At 41.6% G+C, this 15,233-nt stretch overlaps 1 protein-coding gene across 1 annotated transcript in view; it reads right to left on the bottom strand.

Moving 5' to 3' along the window:
- Window positions 1-3,294: 3,294 nt before the first annotated feature.
- Window positions 3,295-15,233, bottom strand: part of LOC145346593 (tumor protein D52-like) — a 183,294-nt gene continuing 171,355 nt past the window's right edge. The window contains exon 7 of the mRNA XM_080194053.1: window positions 3,295-3,532. Within this exon, the coding sequence (XP_080050179.1) occupies window positions 3,379-3,532 (154 nt within the window). The 3' untranslated portion in view covers window positions 3,295-3,378. The remainder of the gene's footprint in view (window positions 3,533-15,233) is intronic.

Here is a 15,233-nt window from a genome sequence, read left to right as displayed (position 1 = left end):
TAGCCCTTCGAGCCTGCCCCGCCATTCAATAAGATTATGGCTGATCTGAAGTGGATCAGTTCCAATTTCCCGCTTTCTCCCCATAACCCTTAATTCCCTTGTCTATCAGAAACCTATCTACCGTGACTTAAATATATTCAGCGAGGTAGCCTCCACCACTTCAACGGGCAGAGAAGTCCAGAGATTCACCACCCTTTGAGTGAAGAAGTTCCTCCTCAACTCCGATCTAAACTGCACCTCCCCCCTTATTTTGAGGCTGTGCCCTCTAGTCCTGCTATCCTTTCTAAGCAGGAAGAATCTCTCTACCTCTACCCTATCTGTCCCCTTCATCATCTTATATGTCTCTATAAGATCCCCCCCTCAGCCTTCTAAACTCCAACGAGTACAGACCCAGTCTATTCAGTCTCTCTTCATTGGCTAACCCCCTCATCTCCAGCATCAGCCTAGTGAACCTTCTCTGCATTCCCTCCAAGACCAATATATCCTTGCGCAAGTGCAGCAACCAAAACTGCACACAGTACTCCAGCTGCAGCCTCACCAGGACCCTGTACAGTTGCAGCAAGACCTCCCTGCTATTATATTCTATCCCCCTCGCTATAAAGGCCAACATTCCATTCGCCTTCTTGATCACCTGCTGCACCTGCAGACTGGGTTTTTGCGACTCGTGCACAAGGACCCCCAGGTCCCTCTGCACCGTAGCATGCTGCAGCTTTTCGCCTTTTAAATAATAATCCCTCCTACAATTATTTCTGCCAAAGTGGATAACCTCACACTTGCTAACATTATACTCCATCTCGCCCACTCGCTCAGCCTATCCAGATCTCTCTACAGACTTTCCACACCCTCCACGGAATTTGCTTTTCCACTCATCTTCGTGTCATCAGCAAATTTCGTTACCCTACACTCAGCCCCCTCCTCCAGATCATCTATGTAAATGGTAAACAGTTGAGGCCCCAGCACCGATCCCTGCAGCACTCCACTAGTCACCAACTGCCAACCAGAATGGCACCCATTGATTCCAACTCTGTTTCCTATTAGACAACCAATCCTCTATCCACGCTAACACTTTACCCCCAACTCCGTGCACCCTAACCTTTTGCAGTAACCTTTTGTGAGGCACCTTATCAAATGCTTTTTGGAAATCTAAAAACACCACATCCACTGGTTCCCCTCTGTCTACCGCACTAGTCACATCCTTATAGAAATCCAATAAATTCGTCAAACACGACTTCCCCTTAACAAATCCGTGCTGCATCTGCTTGATCAAACTATTCTTTTCTAGGTGCCTCACTATTTCTTCTTTGATGACGGATTCTAGCATTTTTCCAACTACGGACGTTAAACTAACCGGCCTATAATTTCCTGCTTTTTGTCTGCTACCTTTTTTAAACAGCAGCGTAACATTAGCCATTTTCCAATCTTCCAGCACTTCCCCAGAGTCCAGCGAATTTTGATAAATAATTACTAAGGCATCTGCTATCACCTCTGCCATTTCTTTCAGAACCGTGGGATGCATTCCATCCGGTCCCGGGGACTTGTCTACCTTCAGTCCCATTAGTCTGTCAAGCACTACTTCCTTAGTGACAGTTATTGGATAGGCACATGGAGCACACAGAATTATAGAGAGTGTGATAGCTTGATTTTGGGATTGGACATAGCTTGACACAACACTGAGGGCCGAAGGGCCTATACTGTGCTGTAATGTTCTATGTTTCTATGAGATGCAATTCCACAAATGGATAACAATCCTAATTAGAACATAAGAACATAAGAAATAGGAGCAGGAGTAGGCCATCTAGCCCTTCGAGCCTGCCCCGCCATTCAATAAGATCATGGCTGATCTGTTGTGGCTCAGTTCCACTTTCCCGCCCTCTCCCCATAACCCTTAATCCCCTCTCTTATCAAGAACCCATCAACCCGCTTCTTAAAAATATTTAGCGAGGCAGCCTCCACCACTTCAACGGGCAGAGAATTCCAGAGATTCACCACCCTTTGAGTGAAGAAGTTCCTCCTCAACTCCGTTCTAAACCGCCTCCCCTTTATCTTGAGGCTGTGCCCCCTAGTCCTATTGTCTTTTTTGAGCGGGAAGAGTCTCTCCACCTCTATCCTATCCATCCCATTCATCATCTTATACGTCTCAATGAGATCTCCCCTCATTCTTCTAAACTCTAACGAGTACAAGCCTAGTTTATTCAGCCTCTCCTCATAGCTCAATCCCCTCAACTCCGGTATCAGCCTAGTAAACCTCCTCTGCACTCCCTCCAGGGCCAAAATATCCTTGCGCAGGTGCGGCGCCCAAAACTGCACACAGTACTCCAGCTGCGGCCTCACCAATGCCCTATACAGCTGCAGCAAGACCTCCCTACTTTTATATTCAATCCCCCTCGCTATGAAGGCCAGCATCCCATTCGCCTTCCTGACCACCTGCTGCACCTGCAAGCTGGGTTTTTGCGACTCATGCACAAGGACCCCGAGGTCCCTCTGCACCGTCGCCTGCTAAGAATTATATTGATAACCAAATAAAGATTCTCAGTCAGGCTCACAGTGTGGCTCACTTAAGCATGTCAGAAGCTACATAAATTCACACACAGTGCCCTGTACTTTTCAGGCTGAAGAGGCATGCCCAGTGTCTTTTTACAACTAAACAAAAGCTTGGGGGAAACAGCCATTACTACCTGGTTTATTCCCCATGACAATGCTTGGCCAGTCAATTGACTAGTCTGCAAAAGTGTAGCAGCTACAGTGCAAGAGGCCATTCGGTCCATCAAGTATGTACCAACTCTCTGACAGAGCATCTTACTCAGGCCAAACCACACCACCCCCCCCAACTTTTGTCATGACTAATCCACCTATCCTACAGATCTTTAGGTACTGAGGGTCAATTTAGCATGGCCAATCCACTGAACCTGCACATCATTGGACTGCAGAAGGAAACCTATGCAGAGAAGGGGAGAACATGCAAACTCCACACGCACAGTTACCCAAGGTCAGAATTGAGCACGAGTTCCTGGCACTGTGAGGCAGCAGTGCTAATCACTGTGCCCCCTGTGGTGCATTCTCCATGGTAATGCATCGGCCAGAGTCCATTTGCCAACAAATCAGTGCTCTGTTCCAGACTAATTTGTTCTACTGATATGCTTGCAAACTGTCCTGATGAGTGCAAGATGAAAAGCTTTGACAGCATGTCTCCTTTTTTAGCAAAAACATTCTTTCAGAAAAGGGAAGTGTTGTTTCAGTTTTGTTGTATCAATGAAAATATGCGGGCAACCTTTTGAACTGATGAATACACAAAAGTGCACGTTATAGAATGTTTATTTTTTTAATAATAAGAAATACATATTCTTCTATAGAAACAAAAATCACACCAGGTCATTACTTTCACTCTCTTTGCTTTGAATCCTTGCTGTCCAGCAGTCCCAGGAGTGCAGCTTCTGCCTCTAGCAGTGTTGTGTCTGTCTTGGCCCCAAGAAAGCGTGATGTCAGCTCTAGATCAACAAGCTTCAAACGCACCTTCACTTCCTTCTGATACTTCCTAGACAAAGAAAAATACAACATGATATTTTAAACAAACTTCATGGAGCTGCCAAAACTTATACATGAAACAAAAATAAGAGGATACTAGGCATAATCTTTAATAACTGCTCTATCTTTTGGTGGAACATATAATTAACTAACTTTTTTACCTTGATTCCAGAACATAATTTTCTACTGTTTCTTAATAGAATTTGTATTCTTGGAACAATTCACATTTTATGTAAGCAATCACGATACATGCTGTTGTATTAAATTTACAGTATTCATAACAAAGATTAAAAAGTAACCAACATGAAACCCTTGGATATAATCCAGATTACATAAAAAGATAATCATGGATTTTACACACAAAAAGAACCAAACATACGAACTTTGCATATTTGCCCACAATACAATAAATGTATTTCATACACACTCACTCACACTATTGTATAAAGTTCATCAAACTGGTCCCTATTAAGATTTAGTAGCCTGTAAAATGCTGTAATAATCTGGTGAAACTGTCAGTACTCATTGTCATTACTCTGCTAACACACAAAACCAAAGAACAACGCAGAAGTTGCTCAGTGTCTCTAGCTCCTTCATGGGGTATACTTCCTACTGGGACGACACCGCTCCCCCCGCTCCCCCCCCCCCCCCCCCCCCACCCCACCAACTTGGGGCTTCAAAGAGCTGTTGCCTCTCAGTGGAAGATGTGAAAGCAGGGGGAGGCAGGGAATGTGAGGGCAACAGAGTTTGAGAGTCTTCATATTTTTCAAAACTTATCTTTTCAGTTGGCTTTCTGGAGCAAGCATAAGTCACGCCCACCATTTAAAGGAGTCTTGCAGCTATTATCATCCAGTCAGAGTTCTGCGGCAGGCATTGCTGCTGTAGAGCTCTCAACCCTAACTTTCGAATCCCTGTACAACTCACACAGACTGCAATCTCCATTACAATCACAAATTGATTAAACTTATAATTCTACAGTTAGTCTCACTGTAAACACTCTTGAAAATGTTACATCTTCTTGAATGAAGTGTAACTGGGTTTTTAACCAATGTTCTAGTTTCATTATCACTGCCAAGCAATATTACCAGCTCTGAAAACTAATTTTATATTTGTGGAATAACAAATTTCAACAAAATGAAAAAAATTCACAGTTTAAATTTTTAAACAGTACTTTATCACTATTTTAGCATCAGGCTTAATATCATCATACATACATTTAAATTAAATGTGAATGATTGTAAGTTCTTTTAACGTGTTGGTTTGCTGTATGTAAATATTTCAATTTGATTGATTGTCTATCCTCTTGTGGCATCACTGCTGCTGCACGCCTAGACATTCATTAAGTTGGCGTCAGATTTAACCTACCATCAGGAAATAAGAATCCCTGTCAGAGTGCCCTTCCCTCCCCATTGACCACAAGTCTTGGTCAACATGTCCACTCTATACAGGACTGAGGTGACCTATTTACATATTCTTTCAAACATTACCTTACAAGTACAATAGGAAATAAAGTTCATCATGAAATTTGGTTTCATCAGTTACAGCTGCCACTTGGTTTTCCTGTTAAGTTTTCAATGCACTCTTTATTGCACAGGCTAGTCTCACAGTCAAGCTATAAGTCCTTGCAATTGACAACATTATACCATTACTCCATTTCTATCTGGTGTGCTAACCACTGATATGAAACAGTTAAATCACGAAAGTGATCACCTTAACTTTCACCAAGTGTTGTGTCTATGCTCATAATTGCTGGGTAGTTGTTCCAATGTAAGTTTGAGCAAGTTTTTGCAGATTGGGCATGGAGAGCATAAAGTTGACCAGAAGTATAAATCGAATCATAGAATCCGAACAGTACAGAAGGAGGCTATTCAGCCCATCGAGCCTACATTGACAACAATCCCATCCTATCCCTGTAACCCCACATATTTACCCTGCCAATTCCTCTGAAACTAGGGTCAATTTAGCATGGCCATTTAACTTGACCCATACATCTTTGAACTGTGGGAGGAAACTGGAACACCCGGAGAAAACCCACACAGACACAGGGAGAATGTGCAAACTCCACACAGACAGTGACCCAAGCCGGGAATCAAACCTGGATCCCTGGCGCTGTGAGACTGCAGTGCTTACCACTGTGCCTGCTTGCCACCCCTAGATCTCAGATAATCTAGCACAGTCACAAGTTTGTTTTAAAGATATCAGTGACATCAAAGTTTCATTTGACATTACACTTTTTGCATAGATAACATGTTTATAAAAGATAGTCTTTAGCAAAGTCGTTTCTAGCAGCCATTGCTGATCTAATGCTTTCAGAAAGGGGCATGTCAATGGGGAGGCAGTGGGAAGAAGTCAGGGAGAAAATAAGCTAGATTCCTAATCATGATTACAGCTTCGGCTCAAAAGTATGTCTTTAGATGTAAAATGCACAAGGATCTTCATTCTGACAGCCTTTCAAAGCAACGGAGCCAGACAGTAAATATTGCTCGAGTTTGCAACTAACTTTGGGTAAGGCAACAATGCCTCAGGAAACTTAAAATAACAGCAGGCTCCCCCCTCCCCCGGGCAAGGACAAGATCCTGGGCAAAGATAGCTCTGTGACGACAAGGTGGCACATGAAGTGAGCAGCTGCAGCATTGTCAATAGGATGTGGGTACATACTTTAAGCCTTTCAATGACACACTGAGGACTTTCAAGATAAGTGCAGCATCACAGCTACATGACAAGACTCAAGTTCTGTACTGCCCAATTTAGGTGAATTGGCCATGCTAAATTGTCCCTTAATGTATCAAGATAGGTTACTGACTTTAGCAGGGTAAATGCATGGGGTTGCGGGAATAGGCGGGGAGTGGGCCTGGGTAAGATGCTCTGTTGGAGAGTCAATGGGCCAATGGCCTCCTTCTGCACTGTTGGGATTCTATGATATCAATAAGCTGAGCAGCCCAATAGACAACAGGTCACTAAAAAGATGTGTGCCTCGGAGCACTATATTATTATTCCACCATCACTTGCAGAGGAGGGAGTCCAAAGTACTGAAATCACATGTCTGACCCACTAGAAGTGGTGAAGGAGAACAACATGATTTTACCTCTTTTGTTCTCAACTTTGTGGAGAAATAAGGGAAAGGGTTTGATCAGGTCGTGGAAAGCACCACTTTGCAATTCTAGCATCAGTGGGAGAAGAGGCCCTTGATATTGCCTGGATGGCAGGCCATCAGGAAATCAGTGAGGTTGAGATGGCATTCATCAAAGAGAGGCAGTGATCCACATAACCTCTCTGGTGGCATGAACAACTGCAGCATCTGTGACTACCTAAAGATAAAGGAGTCTTGGCAGCTGTCAGGATATCATGCACTGAGCTGGAGGATATGTTTCTGTTGGTTATATACATGTTGAGAGTGGAAGTCCTCCCTGTTAATGAATGTCCCTGGCTACTCTGCTGGTACATTGATAGCCACATGGGTGCAGCCAATAACACTCTGTACCTGAGGAGTTCACAATCCTCTATGCCTGTGTAATAGCTATCAAACTGGACATCCATCACTTCTTGCTAAGGGTATCCAATTAAGAGATGTCTGTTAGGTCAGCTGCTGCCCCTCGAAAGGACCCAGAGACAAAAGTTCAGTGCCATGGTCAACGACAACTACTGGCAGACATGCTGATGCTCTGTCATCATCTGCCTTGACATGTGCATCCTTCGATGCGATGGATATCTGTCAGGTTCAGGGAGTTGTTTATATGCTCATTCGTTGTTAGTATACCCCAATGTGGAGGGTATCACTTGCGTTCCTTCTTGCCCCTTGTGCAACATATTTGTATGTCTCAGGACCAATGGCCTGCATTTGCTGTGAGATGGCTGCTCTTCACTGCTGCTCATCTCAACTAAAAGTAATTCAGTCCCAAGTCCATGGGTAATCTTCCATGCCCCCAGCAGAACAATCACAGTTGAATGGTCACCCCCTCCTACACTTCACTACTTTCTATTGGGTCACTCCCCCTTCAATAGCTCAAGTGCCTGCAAAGTTAACTCTTACTCATTCTTTGCACCTTCAACAGCCACTGTATGCCAATACATGAGCAGCCCCTGTGCCTTCTTCCTTTTATGCAATAATATTAAATAGGCCCTCCTCCATGATAGCCTCTCTGCTGCAATACTACTTTCCACTCAGGGACATGGTCGTGATGCTTCATGGTCTTTGTGCTGACAAACCACATCGCTTTCTGCTCTTTTACCAGTTCTTGCATGATGATTTGATAAACCAACATGTTTGGCTGGAACGCTAATACACAAGTCCTGATGCCCCTTCCAAAAAAGCTGGAGATAGGGCTTTTTTGGGCAGCTGGCATGCTACTCAGGGATCCAAAATTGTGGTTTTACTACTTCTGGTCCTGCCTCCTCATACGTTCAGTCCTTTGGTTCAAAGCAGCCTGTAATGTTTTATGTTGTTTGACACCAATATTTTGTTAACCTGATTAATAATCTTTTTTATTTAGCTAAGCAGACAATTTGGAGATAAAAATGTCTTTTTAAAATAGGTATGGAGACAATTTTATGAAAAAAGTCATAATTAGCTTACTGGAGGATCTCAATTACACTTTTATAACAAGCAATGTATTAGCAGGATCACTGACTCATTATGACTGATGTCAAGTTGAACACTTATTACAAAACAGTCAAGGGCTTCAACCTTTGTTCTGAGCATCCATTAACATGATTGTCCACTTCTTTTTTGAAAATAAGAAATTATTGACTTGGATTACACGTTCCTTTATTGTCTTTTTCAAAACTCAAGACAGGCAGAAGACGGTGATGCAACATGTTGAACATGAACATGTTGCATATTGAACACTCTATTAAACTTTGCATATTGGCAGATATGCAGAGTTTAATAGATTGAGGTTGCAGTTTGTCGAATAGCTATGGCTTGTGCTTGTTTGGATAACATTGGGGATTTTAGGCAAATGTTAACTTTGTAGGGGTAGAAAACTGGAATTTATTAGTGGTGATACCTTGGAGTCTGAACAGAAACTTGTGCTTTTCAGGTTAGAAAGGAGGTACCTGAGACTTTAGGAATGAGATCAAAAGCTTCTTCACTCAGTGGTCAACACTGGGAATGGATTTGCTATCAGGGTGGTAGAGGTAATAATGATGGAATTGTTTAAGAAACAACTAGATGAGACTGTGAAGGTGAGTAGGGAGGAGGTGGGAAGGGAAGTGCAAGATTGTTCTGATGGAGGAATTAAGTTGGCCAAATGGCCATCCTCATCGATAAGTATCTCGTGAGATGCAGCTGGGAAGTCTCAGATAGAAGTACACAACTACATTATCTGCTTGGGAAAACTCAGCCACAGATGTTTACAGCACTGAAGATTCAGTTCATCATACTTATGTCATAGAATTATAGAATCTCTGCAGTGTAGGAGGCGGCCATTTGGCTCATCAAGTCTGCACTAACCACACTCCCACCCAGACCCTCTCCCCATAACCCCACGTATTTACCCTGCTAATCTCCCGACACCAGCATCAATTTAGCATGGCCAATCAACCTAACCTGCGTATCTTTGGACCATGGGAGGAAACCACAGCACACGGAGGAAACCCACAGAGACACGAGAAAAATTTGCAAACTCCACACAGATAGTGATCCACGCCAGGAATCAAACCCAGGTCCCTGGCGCTGTGAGATGGCAGTGCTAACCACTGTGCTACCCCATGTCTATTCTTCTTCCTCATTATTGTACATGAAAGAAATATGCAGAAACTCACTTCAAACTGACAGACTGTAATGACTACACCCCAGTGGTAACTTTTATGTTCAAGTTATAAACAATGTATATTTGAAGTTAAATTGTGTTTTGCAAAAAACAGCATTTCAACTTGTCTTTTTGAAAGTGTTTACAAAATGGATGGTGAATTTGAGTTGGCTTTCAACTAAACTTTTAGATACAAGTTATTAACTCCAATTTGTATCACAGAAAAGGAATCAAGCTGAAAGATGAAGAGACAGTGTCCCAGTACACTTAAACACTGCTTACAAAAGATTTGTTAACCCAACTGCTAATTAATTCCCGATGAAACCGTGTAAGGTTATTTTTGGACACAAACATTGTCTGAATTTTACTGTTTGAATTGGCGATGTTGTTTATTTACAATTCTAGTGAGGCAGACACAGAGTGAAATCTGTATATTTTTGCAGTTGTGATATTTATCTAAAGAAAACAGTATTTTTTGTTTAACTAATCACAAAGCAATGATTTCAATAGTCATACAGCCGCACTACACTCGAATGCTGTCAAGCTCTGGTATTGTCCTTTCAACAATGGTGTCAGACCGTTGCCATTCCCACTGACAATTCCTGGGAACCAAACCCACATGTGACCACAGAGGTTCTACCAAATCACAAGTTTCCCCTCTACTACGTTGCTAAATTACAGAGCTCCCAAATCCATAATCCTTATTTCAGTCTTGTCCCCAAAGCAAGAATTCCCATCACCTACCACAACAACACACATTATCTTTCGCCTCACAAGAAACATTACTGCTAAACCCTGACGCCATCCCTTTCCTTGATACTGGCTAAACAAAAAAGCATTCACCATCTCTTACAATCTTACTGTGCTATTGGATTTAAAAATGGTAAAGAATGGAATGCTACATAAATACATAGAAGAATATTTATAAAATAAGGATATTTATTGAACTGATATAAATTAATCAAGGCCAATTCTCTACGTGTTACATGGCATAAAACACTATGGTATTCTCTGATTCACCTCAACCAGCACCACAGGAGATCAATTAATGTATGACATTTTATTTATTCAGTTGCATCATGTGGGTGTTGCTGATAAAGTTATCATTTATTACTCATTCTTAACTATTCTTGGGAAAATGATGGTAAGCCACTGCCTTGAATCACTGTGATCCATGTAATGGAGATACTCCCACAGTTGTGCTATGGGGGAGTTCCAGAACTTTGGCCCATTGATAGCAAAGGAATAGTCATGAACTTCTAAGTCAAAACAGTATGTGACTTGGAGGGCAAATGTGGGGTGCTGTCAAAGAGGCTGTGGCAAGTTACTGCTGTGCATCTTGGAGATGAAACACACTGCTGTGTGTCAGCAGTAGAAGAATTAGGGGATTAAAGTGGTGATTGGGGTGCCAATCCAATGAGCTGTTTTGACTTGGTCATCTTTAATGTTGCTGGAGCTACACTCATCTAGGCAATTGGGGAGACTTGTAGATGGTGGAAAGGCTTTGGGGAGTTAGGAGATGAGTCACATACTTCAGGATACCCAGCCTCTAACCTGCTCTTGTAACCACTGTATTTAAGTGGCTTGCCTGGTTAGCTCTTGGATGAATGGTGACTTTTGGGATTCAACAATGATAATGGCGATTACTATCATGGAGAGATGGTCACACCATCTAGAAATGGTCATTGAGTGGCATCTGTGTGGCACAAATCTTACCTGTCACTTATCAGCCAAAGCAGATCCAGGTCTTGCGGTATGTTGACAAGGCTGTTTCATTATCTGAGGAGTTGCAACTGTAATAATACTGTACGATCATCAGCGAACATCAACACTTCTAATTTTATGGTATAAGGAAATAAATTGAGGAAGTTGGGCCTAGCACACGCCCTGAGGAACACCTGCTAAGATGTACATTGTTTCAGCTTTTGCTGCTATTTTTACTAGACATTGCAAAATCCTAACAAAAAATGGATTATGATTGCCATTTTATCTTCGCTCCTTCTATCATCAACCAATAATTCCAGTTGGTAACTACATTCATTTTTGGGTCTTATTCACCATCCCGAAGCTCTGGGGTAGGATGTAGCTGGAAAAAGTACTGACCATGTGATATGGACAAAGACAGTCACTAACACAAGAGACAAATATTCAGAAGTGAAGTCTGAGACCTACTCTAGCAGTCTCAAAGTTCACGCCTACAACATAAATTCGTCTGCTTTTTCCAGAAATGCTAACTGATACACTCCGTATCCATTATTTCCTGTTCTTGTTTCAACCAGCTGCAATATTCTGCTTTTATTTTTCCAATACATTACATGACTTCCCTTATCAAGCAATAATGGCATGCAATAGAAGATAAACAGTTTAAATTTCAAGAATGCTTGTCAATTAAACTTGTATTAATTTGTTGTATGATTCCATGAAGTGAGTCAGTTGAATCAATTTTTCACCAAATTTAGACAAAACAAAAAAAAATTGACAATTGATTTTTATGACTTGATCCAAAATCTATTGTGCAGAAGCACTGTTCTCAACTGTAGAACAGTTTGCAGACCAATCCTCTTAAATTTGATGGGCCAAATGGCTCTTGTGTTGGAATGACTCAATGATTCGTTTATAGGCAGCAGCATTGCACTGCCGACACACAGGCTAAATATAGGGAAAATGTTTTAAACTTGTTTTATTTAAAGAACAGCAATTTTATCGTAATAACTGAAATTCGAGGCTATCACTCATTTGAAGCAAACAGCATGATTATCAGTGGACCTAGCCCAGCTCTTCTGGCACCAGAAGGCTATCCCTTATATATTAGGATCAACACTAAGAAACACAGATATAGTTTTCTTTCTTCCCATCAACAGGATTTATAGGAAGAGGGAAATGATAGGTTGCCATAGGCATAGTAATCTTATCTAGCCACCGCCGCCCCCCCCCCCACCCCCAATCCCCAACATTACAGTCAGGCACCAAATCCTTAATCTCCCAAACAACCAGGGCCCCCTATGTTTAAATGTTAAACAGTCGAACGCCTCCCAGCCAAACATACATGGGATTAAACTGTCGACTGCGTCTGGCTTTTGGTTCAAACTTCAAGTACTTTGCTTTTGAACAATTTCTCTGAACTCTAAACCAAATACATTGAGGCCAAGCTCTTATCTTAACTGCTCTCATGCTGCACTTTCTCATAGTACCCGTTGCATAAAACCAACCTGCTGTCTGATCTCTTAGGATGCTTTCAGGCATCAAGCAAAGGGCAATTAGATATGTTTCCACAACTGAGAATTATTTTGCACAATAAAGACTTTTTAAAGGGAGCTTACTATCACTTCCAGAAATTCTCTAAACAGTTCCAGAGTGCTCAGAGGCACGGCAGTGGAAAGAAACCATAGCAAAATATTTAGAATAAATAGATCAAATATGCTGAGAAGTGAGTTGTTCAGTGTCACTTCTAAGCATATTTGTATTTTTTTTATATGAAATATTTGTTTGTTACCAGTACAGCTGCATTCTTTATTCTATTGCCAATTTCAATACTATTTCCAGAGATTCAGCAGTATTATAACCGTTGTCTGCAATACAACTAGTTGTGTAAAACCACTTCATAGCATAAATTTATAAGAGGCATATTATTTGTGTTCATACTATGTAAAGCAAATATATCAAGATAAAATATGTTAGCCTAAAATCTTATTTAAACCAAAGCAGCACCTGGAGTAGTTAAAATGGGCACCGTAACATTTTAAATTTGGACAACACAAGAGTAGTTAAATTTATGAAACAATTTCTCATTCCCAGGAAATTCAGCAATCAAATTGATTTCATTTCCAGAAGAGATTTGCCACCTGGATAAATAACAATGCAGTAATCCTTACATTGATTAAATTCACTATAAATCCATGAACTACACCAAAGTTTTAAGCCATAAAATCAGGACAAAAATAGAATTGTAACAACAACTAATAGGCAGAGAATATTAAATTTACCTCAATAAGCACAAGAATACATATTGTTTTGCATTTTAATCCCTCCCGTGCTACACACATTGGTATTTGCATTTTCCATCTCAAAACATGGGCTGATGTTATTGAAAGTGAATCAGAGAGGCTTACAGAAAAACGTGACCAAAAAAAAGGCAGCAAGGCAAGGACTGGACAAATGGAAAAATGGAAAACAAACAGAAAAATTTAGGGGCAAGCAGTATAAGAGTGGAAGCCAAAGCTAGAACCCTTACAGAAAGCAAGACAGGAACAGATCTTTTTTAAATGTTACAAATTAATTTATAAATTACGACTCCAACAATGTAGTTTTTTTAAAATGAGAAACAGAAAATCCAGACAAATTAGATTATTAAGTAGAAATCTGTTATCTAACCAGTCCCAGCAGAAGTTCAAGGCAAGGTGGAAAAAAACTTAGAACTGGGAAAATAAAATTGAACTGGCACAATACTTCAAGTCCTGGAACTTTATATAGTGCCAGAAACCATACATTACTGTTTAACTAGAATGGCATCATGACATTTTTAATGTGCATGCTCAGCACATGATTTTCCCAGCATCTATTGTGCAAGGCTGCATAACTGGAGCTTGGGAAGATTCAGAATGAGAAAGGTAATTTAATTTTCATCTTTGTTGTAGTTAGAATGACAATGTTTTTGGACTTTCACATATCACTTATTTGCTTGTCACACTTGCCCCAGTTCTGTTTTGTCACTGCTTCCTTCCTTGATTTCCCTGGCCCTGCACTCAACCCTGGAACACCTAGATAACAAGGACACCTATGTCAGACTCCTATTTATTGACTACAGCTCAGCCTTCAACACCATTATTCCCACGAAACTCATCTCCAAACTCCACGGCCTGGGCCTCGGCACCTCCCTCCGCGACTGGATCCTGAGCCTCGGCACCTCCCTCCGCGACTGGATCCTGAGCTTCCTAATTCACAGATCACAATCAGTAAGGATAGGCAACACTTCCTCCACAATCATCGTCAACACCGGTGCCCCACAAGGCTGTGTTTTCGGCCTCTGACTATACTCCTTATACGCTATTCCCCTCTAATTTGATTTCCAAGTTTGCTGACATCACCACTGTAGTAGGTCAGGTCACAAAGATGAGGCAGAGCATAGGAATGAGATAGGGAATTTGGTGAACTGGTGCAGTGATAATAATCTCTCCCTCAATGTTGACAAAAAGGAGATTGTCATCGACTTCAGAAAGCATAGAGGAGAACATGTTTACGTCAATGGGAATGAAGCAGAAATGGTCAAGAACTTCAGGTTTCCAGGAGTCTGGATCACCGAACTGTCCTAGTCCCCCCATGCCGATACTATAGATAAGAAAGCCCACCTACGCCTCTATTTCTCAGAAGACTAAAGACATTTGGCATGTCAGCTATGACTCTCACCAACCTTTACAGATGCACCATAGAAAGCATTCTTTCTGGTTGTATCACAGCTTGGTATGGCTCCTGCTTGGCCCAAGACAATAAGAAACTACAAAAGGTCATGAACATAGCCCAATCCATCACAGAAACCAGCCTCCCATCCACTGACTTGGTTTACAAATCAACAAAGAATGACTAAGAAGGTGATAAAGAAAGGAAGATAGACCATGAAGCTAAACTAGCACTAAATATAAAAAAGGGCAGTAAAAGCTTTTACAAATATATACAGAAGAGGAGGCTGGCTAGAGTGAATGTCGGACCCTTAGAGGATGAAAGGGGGGATTTAGCGGAGGGAGATATGAGGAAATGGCTGAGGCTTTAAGTAAGTTTTTTGCCTCAGTCTTCACGGAGGAGGACACGAATACTTTGCTGGACCTTAAAGATAGAAGGGTGGTAGGAGTTGGAGGCCTGAATGCGATTACTGTCACTAGAGAGGTAGTGCTTGATAGACTAATGGGGCTGAAGGTGGACAAGTCCCCAGGACCGGATGGAATGCACCCCAGGGTTCTGAAAGAAATG

The sequence above is a fragment of the Carcharhinus amblyrhynchos genome, chromosome 8 (assembly GCF_965287045.1).
Source record: "Carcharhinus amblyrhynchos chromosome 8, sCarAmb.v2.hapA, whole genome shotgun sequence".
Lineage (NCBI taxonomy): Eukaryota > Metazoa > Chordata > Chondrichthyes > Carcharhiniformes > Carcharhinidae > Carcharhinus > Carcharhinus amblyrhynchos.
The sequence above is the reverse complement of the archived record's forward strand: the minus strand, read 5'-3'. Positions and strand labels throughout refer to the sequence as shown.